The 17,793-nt window shown below is 42.4% G+C and overlaps 1 protein-coding gene across 1 annotated transcript in view; it reads right to left on the reverse strand.

The window, feature by feature from the left end:
- Nucleotides 1-1,499: 1,499 nt before the first annotated feature.
- The window catches only part of TRANK1 (tetratricopeptide repeat and ankyrin repeat containing 1), a 61,756-nt gene continuing 45,462 nt past the window's right edge, over nucleotides 1,500-17,793 (reverse strand). The window contains 5 exon segments of the mRNA XM_033053418.2: nucleotides 1,500-1,680; nucleotides 3,638-3,783; nucleotides 13,826-13,875; nucleotides 13,878-13,954; nucleotides 15,499-15,602. Coding sequence (XP_032909309.1) covers nucleotides 1,500-1,680; nucleotides 3,638-3,783; nucleotides 13,826-13,875; nucleotides 13,878-13,954; nucleotides 15,499-15,602 — 558 coding nt within the window.

A 17,793-nucleotide genomic window follows, 5' to 3' on the forward strand; every position in this document is an offset into this window, starting at 1 on the left:
TTGCAGGCCTGCAGCAACTTGTCTTACATGTGTAGCATAACCCATTTTTTCCACGACCCTCAGTAATCTTTCAGGTACTTTAGAGGGAATGTCTTTTCTCATTGATTCCAGCATTGCCTTGATTTCAGGAAAGAGGTGGCATAAGACGGATCTATCCTTAGAACTCTGCATCTGGTCAGCATTCAGTAACATCACTAAGCACAGCACTACTGTCCGGTCAGCCTCCCCTGAAGTTATGCAGTCGGGATCCCTGAATGCATCCAGGAGGACATTGAACCTTCCATGAACACCACACATGGCTTCTCCTAGATAACAGAGATGAGATCTGAAATAGTATATGGCTACATTTGTGTCCTTTGGTCTATACTCCTGTATAATAGAAAATGTGTCTTTAAGTTCTTTGTAATGGTCCTTGCGTCTGAACAAAAACTCCCAGTAATGAAGGAGAGCAATGTAACTTTTTGGAAGGCAGAGAGTAACGTTCTTGGCAAGATGCATCAGGACAGCACAACATAGGATATACTGGAATTCCAGCAACATCACAGTATTTCCTATGTTTGGAACCAGGTACCTTGTGCATTTCTTGATCAGGACATTCATGAAACGGAAAAAAAATCTTTTACAGTTTTCCGGGTTCTTATGAACATAGAATTGCTCAAGTGAATTTTCAAGAAGTCGAACAAAGCACAAGTGTGTTTTTCCTTCATTTTCAGTATTTTTGTCAGGTAGCAACATACCACGTCTGCCCTCTATTCCTTTGGTCTTTTCTCCCTGGCCTTTATTCTTTGGGGAACTTTTTGCCTTTGCCAAAGCAAACATTAGCTCTTTGTTATAATTATCCTCTTCTTTAAAAAGAAGTTTCTCAAATTCTTCAGGATATCCTAAAGATAAGGACCTTCATCGCACTTAGCCACAAGTCAGTTGATTCTCTTCTGGCAGCAATGTCTTCATTATGAAACTTAAATGTGATGTACTTCCTCAACATTGCTCTACAAGGTTTGGAAATAACACTACTGAATTGCAATATTTCTTTGCATGCTTTTGGGTTCTCAGACAGTATTCTCAAATGAAAATGATTAAGAAAAAACATTCCTAGGAGGGCTTTACACGATGCATATTTGTCAGAAGTCAAAATGTCCTCAAAGCTTTTGCACTGATTCAGTAGCTCTTCAGGGAAAGTGCATGCGGCTTCCAACAACAGTCCATTTATTGCCACCAGATGCATTTTACACTGAAATATTGTCTTTGCTTCGTGATGCAGCAAGGACCTGTGGTAACCCTCACAGGTTTCATCTTCACAGTTCAATCCAGCAATGAACTTCATACAAATATGAGGGTACTTCTTGCTCAGTAACTCATGGGTGATAAAGCACAACCTGCTTAACAAGTGCTGATTCAAAGCTGATTTTACTTTCTCTGTGCTTACTGAGAAATCACCTTTTGCCTTTCTCTCCTTTAGACTTGGCTTGTCTAACAAAAACTTGATAATGGGTTCAGCTTCATTCATTTTGAGACACCTGGTAACTGTCACCTGTTGGGACAACCCCAAAATAGGCAAAGCATAACTTCACCATATCTTTCTCTGCATTGGTGGCTGCTTTCTTCAGACCGCTGACAAGACTCAGAAGAGCCATTAAGCCACGTGTTACCATGAAGAGGATGTTCTGGCTAGGAGTGCTGCTGCAATGACATAATACAAAGAGAGCTTCAACTGCACCAGCAGAATGATTCAGAGATAGAAACTGACAGTATGCATTGCTCAGTTTCATGAAGTCTCCTTTCAGAACTCCCTGCAAAAGCACAGCCTCAGCAACGCCACACTTCTGCCCAGTTTGTTCACAAAGCTCAAGGGCTTCTCTTAGGATGCTCCCACATTCCCCAGATGTAATTCTGAACCGCGACTCAGCCTGGCACGTGCTTCAGCAAGCAAACATGATGCGCGAAACTCTTTTACAGCTGTGAGGTTGGTTGCTTCCAGAGCAAACCCATGTTGTTTCATTAACTTTGCAGCCTCCTCCTGTCAATCCTTCCTTTTCAGTAAGTCTGCTGTTTGGTGCAAACATCCACGAGACTTTAGAAACTCAAGGTGATCCTCTGTATCAAGTTTTGAGAGGACTTGCATCATTTCCTCAGTCCTGTTCATATCCAAGTACTTTGCAGCTGCTTCCAAATACAACTGATTTGCTGTACAGGAGAGTTTGGAAGCCATTTCACCTTTTGCATTCGACATTCTTCATATCTGAAATAACAGAGACATCAATTTATGCCACAGATGACAAATCCAGACAAAAAAAGCTCTGTAATAAAAAAAAAAGCATTAAACAAATAGTTTCCCCTAGAAGCCCTTCCTTCAAAAAGGCCAACTCTTTTGTGTGATTTGCCTGTCAGGCAAGAGAGGATCACATCATCTTAAAAGATCTACAGAAAGAAATTACAGTAATTTCACGACTGTAAGGCACACCGGATTATAAGGCACACCGGATTATAAGGCACACTTTCGGGTGCCGGTAAATTTCCAAACTTTTTCCATATATAAGGCACACCAGATTATAAGGCACACTTTTTTTTTGCAGCAAGGATTTGCATGCAACAAAGTAACCAATAAGTAACGGAATCGCGTGAGCCCCGCCAAGCCACACAGTACCCCCCAGACCCACTGAGCCATGTGGCCCCGCCCTGGCCCCGCCGAGCCACACGGCCCTGCACAGCTCTGCTCGCTGCTCACACTTCTGGGTTGGCAAGTTTCTGAACTTTGTCTATATATAAAGTGCACCGGATTATAAGGCGCACTTCTGGGTTTTGATCAATATTTTAGGCTTTAAGGTGCATCTTACAGTCGTGAAATTACTGTAATTACAACATGAGGCTGTCTGAATCAAAATTATTACAATTTTGGTACAAACAAGATCACAAGGTTTACAGCATTAATGAAGCATTCTCCACACTGTCAAATCAATGTACAAATAAATTTAACACATTTTATCAGCATTAATCTTCTATTTTTAAAAAATATGAATTTCAGTGAATTCTCCACAGGTCAATATTCTGTAAAATTTACATAAACTTGTCAGTTTCAAGCCTGCTCTATGTATCTGCATAGACTTTGTAGCTTATTGAGTGTCTGACAAAATGCCTGCTGGCATCTTTTATAACATGCACTTCAGAATATTCAGTAATTATTAATGGCTGATGTGAAACCATTGAGGTATCTCCTAAGCCAGTTTTGTGAAATATTCTCTCCTGCATGCTGAGAATGAGTAACTTTTTCTATTGGATGAGTAAATTTTCATTAGGTTTTCGCTATCATCTTTCTCATGCTAAATGTGGCGGTGCAGATTTTTGGTGTCCTATGTTGATAAATTTCCATGAATGTTTAGTGGGGGGATGATTTAAAACCTTTTTTATTGTAAAAGTGACTTTAATTCTTCAAATTTTGATCAAAAAAATCTCTACATATAAAAGATTTAATAATTGTAAAAAGCAGTTACCATTACTAAAGGTACATCACAAAGGATTTATATAAAACAAAGTCAGTAGACAAAACTCCTCTGAAAATTTTTTAGTGAACTAGCTGCATTATATGGAATTTGGAAATGCAAAAGAGAATTATATTCCAATACCATCTTCCAAGACATACCTTTCAACTGCCTTTGCTGCTTCTTAATAGAGTTGTTCCTGACAATACATTTTAATGGCCAGATCAAACTCCTCAATTAGTTCATAACATTCAGATGCTTCTTTGTAGCACTGGCTTTTCTGATATTAAACTGCAGCATCTTTCATCTGCAATGCAGAAGTCAATAATGAAAGTGAAGTGCTGTTAACAGTCAAAATTATGTGAATGGAATAAATCTTGTAATTCCATCATGAGTCTCATGAAGTACAGTAATTTCATGATTATAAGACGCACCTGATTATAAGCCACACTTCCGGGTATCAGCAAATTTTCATTCTTTATCCATATCCATATACAAGCCGCACCTGATTATAAGCCGCACGTTACTATACAGTGTGATAAAAGGTATCTATTCGATCACCATCTGTTGAGGGTGGGGGCAGTGATCCATATCTCCATGGGAGATATTACCTGCTAATGGGCCATCCATTGAAACCAGGCTGGGCATTGTTCTTTATCTTTTCAAAACCCATCTTTCCTCCTGTTATAAATGAGCACAATGGGCTATTTAAGTCAATTATATAGCCAATTTATTAGTACAGAAAAGAGAAAGCAAAGTATCAGCGCTGGGCAACAGGGGAGTCACTGCTCTTCCAACTGCCGCACCGCTTGCAGCTCAGATGCCTCTTTTAAGTCTCTCGTCTTCCCGTCGAGTCCCCCTTCCGGTAACTTTTTTTTTCTGTCTCTTGGTGGTCGCTGACGAAGGTTCACGACATTCTTTTTCAGTGTCCTCTCTGTAACCTTGGTGCTGCAATATCTACAAGCATTCGTTATCACGCAAGCATAGCAGTTTCTGTTCTTTGCAGTTTCACAAGCAAGGCAAAAATGCAAGGATATAGTTGGGGAATGCAAGGATATGGCTAGGGCGATCACTTGTTTACACATTCTTCTCCAACAGTGAACAAAAAGGTCACTTGCTTTTCCTCACAATCCCCCCTCTTTGTTTTTACTCTTTTTGTTCACTGTATCTTACCAGTTCTTTTCTGCTGAGTTCTAAATAATCTTCCATTTCTACCTTATTCAATGGCTCATACTTTGCCCTAATAAGCATTAAATGAGCAGCCTCTAATCTTCTCTTGACTATATTGATAAGTTTGTTAAAGATACAAGGTCCAAAGGTCAATGTTAAAACAAACAGTATTAGTGGTCCTGCTAAGGTAGACAGAAGGGTTGTAAACCAAGGAGAGTGATTGAACCAGGATTCATACCAACTTTGTTGTGCCTCTCGTTCTCTTTTCCTTTGTTCAATTTGTTTCTTTAGCTCTGCCATGGCATCTACTGCTACGCCAGTGTGATCTACGTAGGTACAGCACTCCTCTCTTAAGGCTACACATAACCCCCCTTGTTGTAGGAGCAAAAGATCTAACCCCCTACGGTTTTGTAGTACTACTTCTGATAAGGATCTTACTGATTTTACTAATCCGTCTATAGCTGTGTTTATTTTCTGCAAATCTTCATCTACAGAAATTCTCAAATCTTTCATCCCTTGCTGTTGATTAATTAAGGACGCAACACCTGTTCCTACTCCGGCACCCCCTACACTGAGTAAGACTGCCACGGTGAGGGTTGTAAATGGTTCTCTTTTTGTTAAATGTTGCTTAGAGGTGGTATGATGTTTATGGACGTAATCCTTAGAATGATATGCTATTCGAGGGAGGATTAGAACTTGAATACAATATTCTGAGGTAATATTGAAACTATTAACTGCTAGACACGGTGTGACTCCCAAGGTGTTACACACCCACTTAGTATTTACGGCAGGGAGGAGCCATTGAGCTGGCTTCTTTGGATCTGATATAGGTATTACCATCTGGATTTTGCATAGATGATTCTTGTCTTTAGGGATGTTCCCTACACACCTCCCTTTACTCCTCACCTGAGCTAGAGATATCCCAGGGGTATTGTCTTGTCCCTTTCTCCATAGACATTCTTTGGGGTTTGTTTCATTTACCCACCCGTGTTCGGCAGTAGATCCTATAGCTTCATAAAAGGGCGGTTTTACCATGTAACATAGCTAGCATTCTTTTGTTATATTGGGGTATGTATCATTTAACACCTTAAAGGTGGCTTGCATTACTTTCCAAAGTGTATTATATTCTTGGACAGGCTGATTTTTCCTCGGCCAGTTTCTGGTTTCATTCTTGTTTTTTTTTTTGTTTTTTTTTTTTTTTTTTTTTTTTTTTTTGTAGCATTTTCCTTCAAGGCTGAGGTGTTTGGAGTCGAGGTGTTTACAATGTCTCCCTGACTTCCATCCCCTATTACTGGATTAGGTCCTACCGGTTCTGGGTCATGTGGTATTGGTTCTTTCTTTATTAAAAACATATTGCCTCTATCTTTCCCTGGTTCTCGAAGTCGGACCCCCCATGTCTTTCCTAATAACCATTTAGCTTTTTCTGGCTGGGAGACATTGAGATATATAAAAGAACAGTCTCCTGCGTATACCAACTCTCCTGAAGGTCCTCGCCAGGGTTTGGTACAGTCTGCCGGTCTAAATTCTGCTTTTAAAAAAGGATCTCCTCTCATTCTCCAGTCTGAGGCAATGGTTTCGCAGCCCCAATACTCACAAAAGTATTTCCCCGGGTAATTACAATATGACCTTCCTGGGTTTGATGCTGGACACATGTAAAATCCTGTTAAATTCATAAGTCTCCCACAATGTACTATGTTAGTTAGGTTACATAGTCCTACCATGAAACTCGGTGTGTTTGAAGTAATAACTGTTTGTAATGGATTAGGGGCATCCCATCTGCGGAGGGACCATTTGAAAGGCTCATGGCTGCCCTGGCTGGTTTCTACTCTCTTTACCAATTTCATTATTATTATTAAATGCATCATTAGGATCAGGTGACGTCCAATGCAAGTGATGTGGGCAAAACGAATTCTTTTTCTAGTTTCCCTCATACTATCACCTTTAAGTTCCTGGTTATCAAAGGTTGCAAACATCTTTACGGTTGTTCCTGTGTGAGGTTCCCTGTCCCCACCTTTTACCCCTCTGCCTCGCTTGCCAGTTAGGTTGCTGCTAACTGCGAGGTTTACCATCTTCACGGCAGCAAGGATATTCTTCAGGGGCGGAACTCACTCCTCTTTTCTACTTCCTTCTTTTGGAATGCCAATTTTTATTTTTCAATGGTGGAATGTCACACCTGAGTTCTCTTACTTGTTTGCGACACTCGACTGACACAATGTCTGTTTTGAATGGTCCAGGAGGCTCGTTGGGGTGATAGCAATATAAGTCAGGGTTTACCCCTTTTGAAAATATCTGCCACCAGAGTGGATCCCACTTTCAGCTCTCGAGCTGCTACTTTTTGGTTTAAAACCGAAGCAGTCAGCTCGCGCTGTCCCTCCCAACAGGGCTGACACACACTTTTAGGAGCCCTCCCTTTCTTGCAGTGGACCCACCACAATTCTTTACAAATTTTACAACAGAAACATGCAAACGGGTAGCAATTACAGTCTAGCCAGCTACACACTACTCTGATATCGTCATGCTCTGCATGCCCTTCTCCATTATACAACTGACCACAGTACTCTAACCTCACAGGTCTATAGTATGGTTGCTGGGCAAGTTTCTCTAAACTTTTACAATATCCCGGCGCTTCAGAAGTCCCAATCAATTCTTTTTGTAATATCCAATTATCTCCCACCCAAATGTCCCCCTTGTCCATTTACTTCCCTGGGGTCAGGGTGAAGTTCTTTTTTTTTTTTTAGGACGAGCTTTAGATCACCAGGATCACCAGTTGTTCCTTTGACTTCCCAGCGGGGGTTATTTTTGTTGGAGAACCTGGACGGATCTACTGGTCCTTTTATTCGGCTGGCATGCGTCCACCCTTTCTCTGCTGTTCGTATCGCGGTGTCTGTTGTAAGTAGCACTAGGTATGGTCCTTCCCACTTTGGTGTCAATGGGTTTTTTCTCCAGCTCCGGACTAGAACCCAATCTCCCGGTTGTACCTGGTGTAACACAAGATCTAGAGGTGGTCTCTGAGCCCACATTCCTTTTTCCCATAGTTGTTTCTACATCTTCCTTTTCCAGTGTTTCTCTAATCTGTGGCTTTTCTTTCAAGACCATCTCCCTTACTGCTGCCCGTTTGGTTTCTTGGTCAGCAGCATTATTTCCCCTGCTTTTAAAGTCTATTCCTGGCTGATGCCCTTTTAAGTGAACCACTGCTATTTTCTTTGGTCCCCTTAAGGCTTGTAATACTTTCACTATAAGCTTTTGACGAATCAATCCTTTTCCCTGTGAATTTATCAGCCCCCTTTCCTCCTATAATTTTCCAAAGGTATGTACCACCCCGAACCCATACTTGGAGTCAGTATATATCGTCCCTTCCTTTCCCTTTAGGAGTGTCAAGGCCCGAAGTATAGCATACAATTCACACGCTTGGGCTGACCATGACTTGTCTAAAGCTCCTGATTCTATTACCCGTAAATCAGTTCCTCCTATAATAGCATACCCAGATTTCCTTTCCCCTTTTACTATTCTAGAGGATCCATCCACAAACAGTCTTTCTCTTTCATCTAACTCTTCTTCCTCCAAGTCAGGCCTAATCTTAGTTTGTTCTTCTATAGTAGCTAGACAGTCATGGGTTAAAGGTCCCTGTTCCATTTCTCCATACAGGAAGGCAGCTGGGTTTTGCAGAGTGGTGGTTTCTAGGGTAAAGTCCGGTGCTTCTAACAGAATCCCTTCATATTTTAGGAGCCTGGCATCTGATATCCATTTATCTGCCTTTTGTTGCATTACCCCCCTGGATATTATGAGGGGACAATACCTTCAGACTACTATTAAAAGTGATTTTCTTCTTTTCACCCTTTTTAAATAATGCCCTAGGTATTTTACTTCTTCCTCCACAAACTGCAATTTGGCTCTTGAAACCTTTAGGCCCTTAAGTCCTAGAAAATTTAGGAGCTTTATACTCTCCCTTCTTACTTCTTCCTCTTCTTTCCCTGCTAACAACAAGTCATCAACATATTGCACCAGGGTTACCCCGGGGCTTGTCTGATAATCTGTTAAAATTTGCTCTAACGCTTGCCCAAACAAGTTTGGGGATTCGGTAAATCCTTGGGGTAGTACTGTCCATCTAAGCTGTTGTTTCCTTCCAGTGTCCGGATCTTCCTACTCAAAGTAGTCCCTGCTAGACTCATCAAGAGGACAAGCCCAAAAGGCGTCTTTCAAGTCTATCACGCTGTACCACAAATCGTTTGGGCTTAATTTACTCAACAACGTGTATGGATTTGTTACCACAGGGAATCTGGCTATAGTTCTCTTGTTTATTTCTCTTAAGTCATGTACTAAGCGATATGACCCATCCGCTTTTTTTTACTGGGAGGATCGGTGTATTATATGGTGACATGCAAGGTTCTAACAATCCCCGGCTTAACAGTCTGTCTACTTCAGGTTTTAACCCTTTCCTTCCCTCCAGGGACATAGGATATTGCTTTATTCTTACAGGAATTTCAGGGTTTTTGATTTTGACCTTAAAGGGAGAAATCTTTAACTGCCCCACGCTTCTGGGGTTATACCATACTTCCAGATTTATTTCTTTTTCATCCTCTTGTCTCAGGGGACAAAGTTTAATCTGTATTTCTTTTTCCACTACTTCTATTTGTATACCCAATTCTATAATCATGTCCCTACCCAGTAAATTATAATCTGATTCTGGAACTAGCAAAAAGTCTCCTAACCCTAATTTAGATTCTGATTCTACCATTACCCCTTTTATTATTTTCACATCAAAGGGTTCTCCTTTCGTCCCAATCACTGTTGCGGTGTCCCTAGACAGGGTACAACCTTTAGGTAAAGACTGGAGCGTTGATCTTTCTGCACCAGTGTCGACCAGGAAGGTAGTCTCCTGGCCTTGGGGACCCACTTTTAACTTTATCAAGGGCTCTTTCTGATGTTTTCGGGTTCCCAATAGATAGAGCCCCTGACCCCCCTAGTCCTCTTTAAACTCCTTCTCATCTCTAATCTGAACGCGACATTCCCTCCTAAAATGCCCTTTTTTTCTACAGTAAAAGCACACCTTTGAATCCTGTCTCTCTCTCTTCCCAGGAACCCGAACTTCAACCGATTTTTGCTCAAATTGCTTTGGTCTCTCCTCTTGCTTCCTGCTCTCTCGCACAGCAGCTACCATCATTCTAACTTGGCGTTTATCCTTTTCGTTTTCCCTTCGCACATAAACCTGATGTGCTTTCCTTAATAGTTCATCCAGCCCCCTATCTTGCCAATCCTCTAATTTTTGTAGCTTCCTTCTGATGTCATCCCAGGATTTTGAAACAAAATGTACTTTCAGTACTGCTTGCCCCACCTGATCGTTCGGATTCAGTCCCGAATAAAGTTGAAAGTTTTTTCGCAATCTTTCTAACCACTCTGCAGGGGCTTCATCTTTCTTTTGTCTTTCATTAAAGGCCCTATTAAAGTTCTGGGCCCGCGGGACTGATTTCCTAATCCCTTGCACAATTATTGTCCTAAGGTCTTGCATATGGGCTGGGCGCGCGCCGCGGCTGGACGAGGCGCCGCGCGCGGGTGAGTGCGCTCCGCGTGGCCCGCCCGGGCGCCGGGGCGCGGTCGCGCGCGCGCGGCGGCGACTCTGGACGCGCGCTGGGCCCTTCCCGTGGATCGCCCCAGCTGCGGCGGGCGCCGCTCGCCCCCCCCCTCCGCCCGCCCTCCGCCTTGCCGCGGCCGGCGCCCCAGCGGCGGCCGCCGCCGCGGGCCGCCTCCCAGCGGTCGGCGCGCGCGCGACCGCGGCCGGCGTCGGCCAAGCAGTTCGCGCGGGGGAGGGTTCCCGGGCCGGCGCCCCGCCTCGGCCGGCGCCTAGCAGCCGGCTTAGAACTGGTGTGGTTGGCTTTATGTGCTGGATTTTGATGATCCCAATTAGGGTTCTGTAAAGGCCACTTGATATCTGCCGCTGGCCCTTGCCTATGCTGTGCGTCCCAAATACGCATGCCTTCTCTCCTGATCATATTCTTTTCTTCAGCTGTGAACAAGATGTTTAGTATGGACTGTAATTCTTCCCAAGTATACATATTTGGCCCTAAAAACTGATCTACCCTCTCTGCCACCCCCAGTGGGTCTTCTATTTTCCTTCTTAAAATCCCTGACATCCCCTGAGCTGAGAGGTATAGCGCAGCACATCCCGACCTGCCCCGCATGCCCGGGCAGCGCGCGATGAGCGCGTGCGCGATGATGTCAGTGATTACGCGCCACGCGCGGCGCGCGGGCCACGCGCAACAAAGGCCGCGCTGCCGGCGAACTCTGACTTCCCCTGAGCTGAGAGGTATGAACCCTATACTCCCTATACTCGGCTGGGGGCCTCCCATCGGCATTTCCCTCAGTGGGTATAGTCCCTTCCGAGCCCTGCTGCAGGTAACTGGTCCCGCATATTCCGAGTGATCGGAATCTGAATCCTCTCCCGGGGGTGCACTCCCGGTCAGCAGGTTCAGGGGCCTGAGGTGGGGGCATATACGGAGGGGGGGCCATCAGGGTTTCCTCCGGTCGATTTTTCTTTCTCTTATCCTTGTTTTCCCTTGATTTTTCTGTTAATTTAAAGATAAATACCTCCGCACAGACGAGTTTCTTTATATTTACCCAAATATTCAGTCTTTGTTTCACCCAATCCTCTGAGGACCCATATACGGGCTAAAACACATTCTTTGAAATCTCCTTCCCACCCCATACTTCCACGCAGTAGTGTATCATTTTAACCTTATCTTTTCCCTGCGTGCCTGAAAAATGCTCCCAGTTATCCAGCAGAAATCCTAAGGGACTTTCTCTGGGTATGGGTGGAAGCCTGATGCTCATAGGGGACTTACTCTTCCCCTGTCCCATTCTTCCGGAGTGTCTTCAATAGTCGCACTCCGGGATCCCAACCTTCTTCCGGAGTGCCTCCAATCACTCAAACAACTCCCGCTTCCCCTAGTTCGTGGCCCAAGCCCTCGTGGGTCTGTGGGAACCGCACTACTGAAGGGTCCGCTCTCGCTTGGGGGTATCTGGCTGCCAGCCCCCCTCTCGTCCACACACCACACAGTCGCACTCCGGGATCCCACCCCCGCCCGGACGGCTCCCGTAATACTTACGCGTCCTGCGTCTTCGTCCGGACCTTGTGCACAAGCTTTTAAAGGGGTACGCCGGGCCCTCGAATCCCCCTTTGCTTTCTCCTTTCTTTAATTTTAGGATCGTCGGTCGGGATTGGGGTGAAGTCCAAGCCCGGGGGCCACCGAGTCGGTGGGGCGCCCCCCCCTTAGGCGAGACTTCCCCCTCAAATTCCCGATCCGAGTCATGGCACCAAGTTGTTATAAATGAGCACAATGGGCTATTTAAGTCAATTATATAGCCAATTTATTAGTACAGAAAAGAGAAAGCAAAGTATCAGCGCTGGGCGACAGGGGAGTCACTGCTCTTCCAACTGCCGCACCGCTTGCAGCTCAGATGCCTCTTTTAAGTCTCTCGTCTTCCCGTCGAGTCCCCCTTCCGGTAACTTTTTTTTTCTGTCTCTTGGTGGTCGCTGACGAAGGTTCACGACATTCTTTTTCAGTGTTCTCTCTGTAACCTTGGTGCTGCAATATCTACAAGCATTCGTTATCACGCAAGCATAGCAGTTTCTGTTCTTTGCAGTTTCACAAGCAAGGCAAAAATGCAAGGATATAGTTGGGGAATGCAAGGATATGGCTAGGGCGATCACTTGTTTACACATTCTTCTCCAACAGTGAACAAAAAGGTCACTTGCTTTTCCTCACACCTCCAGCAAGTCATTTTCTGATAATGGTCCACTGAGTCAGGCTGTGTGACTGATAAAATTACTTCATCCCATTGGAAGTTGCTCCAGCCAGGGGAAAGAGCCCAACATTTCTTACCAAGATAAAAACAGAGGTTTTGGGGACACTATGGGAGCCCCTTTCTCCACTGGACTCCAGAGGAAAACCGGATTTCTCCACATCACTACTGGACCTTTAGAGGGAAACTGCACCTTCTGCAGGAGCACTGCTTCAACTGAGCCACATCTGTCACTGCAGGAGGACTGCAACCACCATTTAATCAAACTGCTACCAACACCCTGCCTGACAGGGTGTCAGGTTCTACTCTGACTTTGTCAGGGTTTGGAGTTTGTTTCTTTGTAGTACTGTATTTCTATTTTAATTTCCCTAGAAAAGAACTGTTATTCCTAATTCCCATATCTTTGCCTGAAAGCCCCTTGATTTCAAAATTATAATAATTTGGAGGGAGGGGGTTTACATTCACCATTTCAAAGAGAAGCACCTGCCTTTTTTAGCAGACACCTGTCCTCCAAACTAAAACAGCAACTTTTCGTTCTTTGTCCATATATAAGCTGTACCTGATTATAAGCCGCACTTCAGGTTCGGACCAAAATTTTAGTCAAAATGGTGCGGCTTATAATCATGAAATTACTGTACACTTCAATAAAATTAAAAGTATCTGAATAAAATCAAATGCATATTAAAGTAACCATCACTAAAACTGAAGAAATAGTTTAAAAAACTTCAAAACATTTGTGTCTGAAAAACTAGCGTATAAAATGAAAGGTATTATACAGGATTTTCAAAATAATTTTATCCACTCATCTCTGCCAGTTGTTAGAAAATACCACACATGCTTCTGCTGATTTAAATTTCTCGAAAGAATAGTAAGAAATTAAAACAGTAATGGATGCAGAATGAGAACCCTAACGTTTTATCTGTAACTTAAAATATTTGGGACCAATCATTTTACAATTCTTTTAGTGGAAATACACTGAAAATAAAAATATTGCATATTGTTAGCACTACTTTGATCCTTCCAAGTTTTAATATTCCATTTTGATGGCTGTTATCAATGACATTTCAGTACCATCAGCGTACCAAATGAAGCAGCAGCTTAAGTTTCATTACATCAGTCATTCACTAATTTTTGACTGTAAAAGACTGATAATGACATTTGAGAAAAGCCAAAGAAATAAATAATGGCAGCCTGCATAATTGCATCATTCTCCACTTCATTCCTCTTCTCTGACAAATGATTCGTTTTGAACAGCCCAGCTTAAAGAGCTTTTTGGTTTAGCCATTACCATGACACAAAAAGATACTACTACTACTTTCTGAGTAATATGAGAGGAAAAAAAGCTGTAGGAAAAGGAAAGTGATAAGGTGAGGATTTAATACCTTTCCTAATTTTTTACACAATTCTGCAAAAAGACGGAACTCCTTTGAATCAGACATTTTAATGGTAGTTTTGGTTCTCCACATTCCAAGTAACTTTTAGCCAATGTCATATATTCCATCTGTTTTACCCTGTAGAAAGTAAGACAAAATTACCACTAACATCCAAATTAAGTTTAGGATCATGTGAGCTGTCACTGAATCCAACCAACACTGACATCACACATTATTCTCTATACATTACCTGATGAGTTATGATTTTACAATTAATTATATTTTGGGCTGACACTGCTCTGTTCAGAGGTCTGTTCCAAAATATGATAGCTCTGGCAGTCAAAAGACTCTTTTGAGGTTTTTTAACTAATGTATAGTACTGTGATTTTGTACTGCTTATCCTTTCTTGGTTTGTTCTCTCCTTTCTGCTGTTTAGTGCCAGTGTCATTAGAGACACAAGCAAATGTGTACTCAGCCCTTTTTTTGCATGACTAAACAATCTGAGCTTTCCTGGTATCACTGCAGCATGATCTAGATTGAATTCATGATTCTCAAGCCTGGAGAATCAGAACTGTACATAGCATTTCATACAGAACACACAAAAATCTTACTTAGCTTTTCACAACAGCATCAGTACCTCTATTAAAAAAAATTCAACTTTGGCAGCTTCATTATTACGTATGTTCTGTCAACTTAACATATCCTAATACACCAAATTCTTTCTACTCTAATTTTATGCAGTTGACAAGCATAGTGAACTGAAAAAAGTTTTATCATCTCATCAACAACATTTCTGTAATAATGAAATTTTATGAGCAACCTTATACTTCTAACCAGGGCCACTAATGTAAAGCAGGTAATTAAAAAATATTAAATCTCTACCAACTCCAGTAATTGCATTTCTTCAGATCTTCCCTCTTCTCCCTTGTGCACCAGCTCCCTCTGATCATTCCTTTCCCATTCTACTGTCATTGCTAGCTTCTGGTCTCCCCAGCATGAAGTGATTCACTTAGTTCTAGGTCTTTCTCCATTGAGTCTTTTCCTGTCTTATTTGAGATGAGTCTCAAAGAGTTTCCAAGCCTCTTCAGGAAACTGCAAACTCTCTCTCCTGTCCAACTCTTGAGCTATTTTACTCAGCTGAAATAATGAACTAAGTTATTAATCTCAAAATCTATTCCTTTAAAACTGTCCTTTGGTTCAGATCTAGTTCTGCTTGTTTAGTTGAAATTCACTGTAACACTAATTTTACCCCAAAGCTCATTTTTTGCTAGCAGCTTTTCTTCCCCAATGCACATCACCATTCCTTCTCCTTTGTTGAGTGGGATTAATGGAAGCTGAGCATGTGTTCTCCTATCTATATCTAAGGATGTAAAGTCTCTTGACACAATGCAAATCCTGTTGTTTTTCTCTCACACAACCAGTAAGCCCTAGCAACGACCAATTTCATTTGGACAGCCCTTCCACTACTCCCCAGAGGGAGTAGTGCCCTGGATCCTATAGTGCTAGACCTTCCAATTCCTTAAATCTCTTTCGCCAACCACAAACACATAAAGACACCCATCCTACACTATTCTCAGATGTCTCCAGTCCGGTCCCACAGCCATGGTGTGAATCTCACCATCCATACCCCCGAGGGGTCTGGCACTGCAGAATGACACTCACTCAGCTACACTGACACTTACCTTGGGTTGCTTTTCTTTGCGCGCACTTTGAGAACAGCATCGTGTGTCAGGGCCAGTTTTGACTTCTCAGTTGCTCCTCCCTTTTGATAACATTTGGCAGCCACCTGGGGTGAAATCACACACAGCATTCACACATGTACATCCAGCCCATGGCTTAGTTACATAAAAGCAATACTCAATTTTACAGTCACTGGAATGGAAAGCAGAAAGACTGGCAGGGTGCCTGGAAAAAGGAAAAGGTAAAACATTGTGGTATATTTTTAGAACAAAAAGAAAAGTTGGAAGTCAATCTATGTGCAACTACCAAAATTAGAATATTAATTACAATACTGTACATGGACATAGTGAAAGCAGAATTCCTGGTAAGGTGATAGAACAAATAGCATATGCAATTTGAATGATAGCCTAAACCATTAACTGGTAAGTGACCAGGCATCTATCTACAACATATTACTAAAAGTGAGGAAGACTGATTTGTGCAAAGTGAAATTAAAAAGCAAGGAACATTTACTCAATGCTTTTATCATACCAGCCTCTTTCTGTGAAAACTAAACAGAAACACCAGGAGTTACCATGCCCCTAGCAAGGTTTGCTTAATTGTCACCCTGCTTTTCTGCAACATCATGATTTCTTTCTTCTATCCATTAATTTAGTGTTGCTTCTGTTTGGAAATTGCACACTGCAAGCCACTTTTAGAACTGCCTAAGTCACCAGATAATGTCATCTTAAGGTATCATTGATTAGAAAAGATCAGGGTTATAAAGAAAACAGATTTGCAGATAATACACCTAATATATTCCAGATTTCAAGATTATTTTTTTAGCTGCATGGGTTTTTTATCTAAACTCTTTTCTATCCATTTAGAAATTTGCATTTTATTTTCAAGGAGAGATAAAGAGTATCTGTATAGTGGCAGCTGATTATTTTGGGTTTTAGTCTTGTTTTAAATATTTACTTTCCCTTCAAAGAATTGTATGTTGTTACCTGCAAAACACAGAAGCTTTCTCTCTGCCCTGATCATAAAAGTACCTCATTTTATTTTACAGAATCACAGAACATCTCAAATTGAAAGGAACTTATAAGGATAATAGAGGCCAACTTACTGCTCCCTGCAGGACTACCTGAAACAAATCCACACAAATAAGAATGTCATCCAGATAATTCTCGAACTCTGAACTCATGGCTTAATGCCTTGACCACTTTCCTGGCATGTCTGTGGTAGACCACGTTCTCAGTGAAGAGCCCTTTTCTATGTCCAATCTGATCTTCTGACCCAACTTCATTCCTTTTCCTCATTTCCTATCACTGGTAACCAGAGAGAGATCAGGACCTCCCGCTGAGGAAGTTGTAGACTGTGATGAGGTTATTCCTCAGCCATCTCTTCTCCAAGCTGAACAAGACAAGTGACTTCAGCTGTTCTTCTTAAAACATGCCCTCTAGAGCTGCCCACGGCAATGGCAGGAGGTTGGGACTGGAAGGTTCTTGAAATCTCTTCAAAACCAAACCACTCTTTTTCCAAACTTTTCATCATCTTGGTTACTTCCTTGGACACACTCTAATAGTCTGATGCTGTTGTTAGATTGTGGTGCCCAAAACTGCATGAAGTACTCCAGGTGAGTCTGCACCAGCACAGAGCAGAGCAGAACAATCATCTTTGACTGGCTCACAATGCTGTATTTGATGCACCCAGAACACCATTTGCCTTTTTGATTGTGCTGGCTCATATTCAACTTGTCACCAACCCAAACTCCCAGAACTCTTTCCATGGGGTTGCTCTCCAGCCTCTCATTCCCTAATTTGAATGTATAACCAGGAGTACTTCATCCTAGGTGCAGAATCTGGCACTTGCCCTTTTTTCATTTTCATATGGCTGGTGATAGCCCACAAAGTTGTCAAGGTGTCTCTGCAGGGCCTCTCTACCCTTGATGGAATCAACAGCTCCTCCTAGTTTAGTGTCCCCCTAGTTTAGTATGATTGCCAAACATTTAATGTACACTCCAGTTGTGTGTCCAAATTATTTATAAAAACCTTAAAGGGCACTTGCCATTAAATTGAGCACTGAGGAATCCAATGAGTGATGGGCCACCAGCTTGATATGATCCCATTTACTCTAACTCTTTGAGCCTGACTTGTCAACCAGTTTCTCACCTAATGTATTATGGACTTGTTTAGCTGTATGCCGAATCTTCCAACCAGAATAAAGAGAGACTGAGATAAACTATTAAAATCTTTGCTAAAACCAAACTATACCACACCTACTGGCTTCTATTGGTCAACTATATGAGTGGCCTTGTC

Source organism: Catharus ustulatus, chromosome 1 (assembly GCF_009819885.2).
Source record: "Catharus ustulatus isolate bCatUst1 chromosome 1, bCatUst1.pri.v2, whole genome shotgun sequence".
Classification (NCBI taxonomy): Eukaryota; Metazoa; Chordata; class Aves; order Passeriformes; family Turdidae; genus Catharus; species Catharus ustulatus.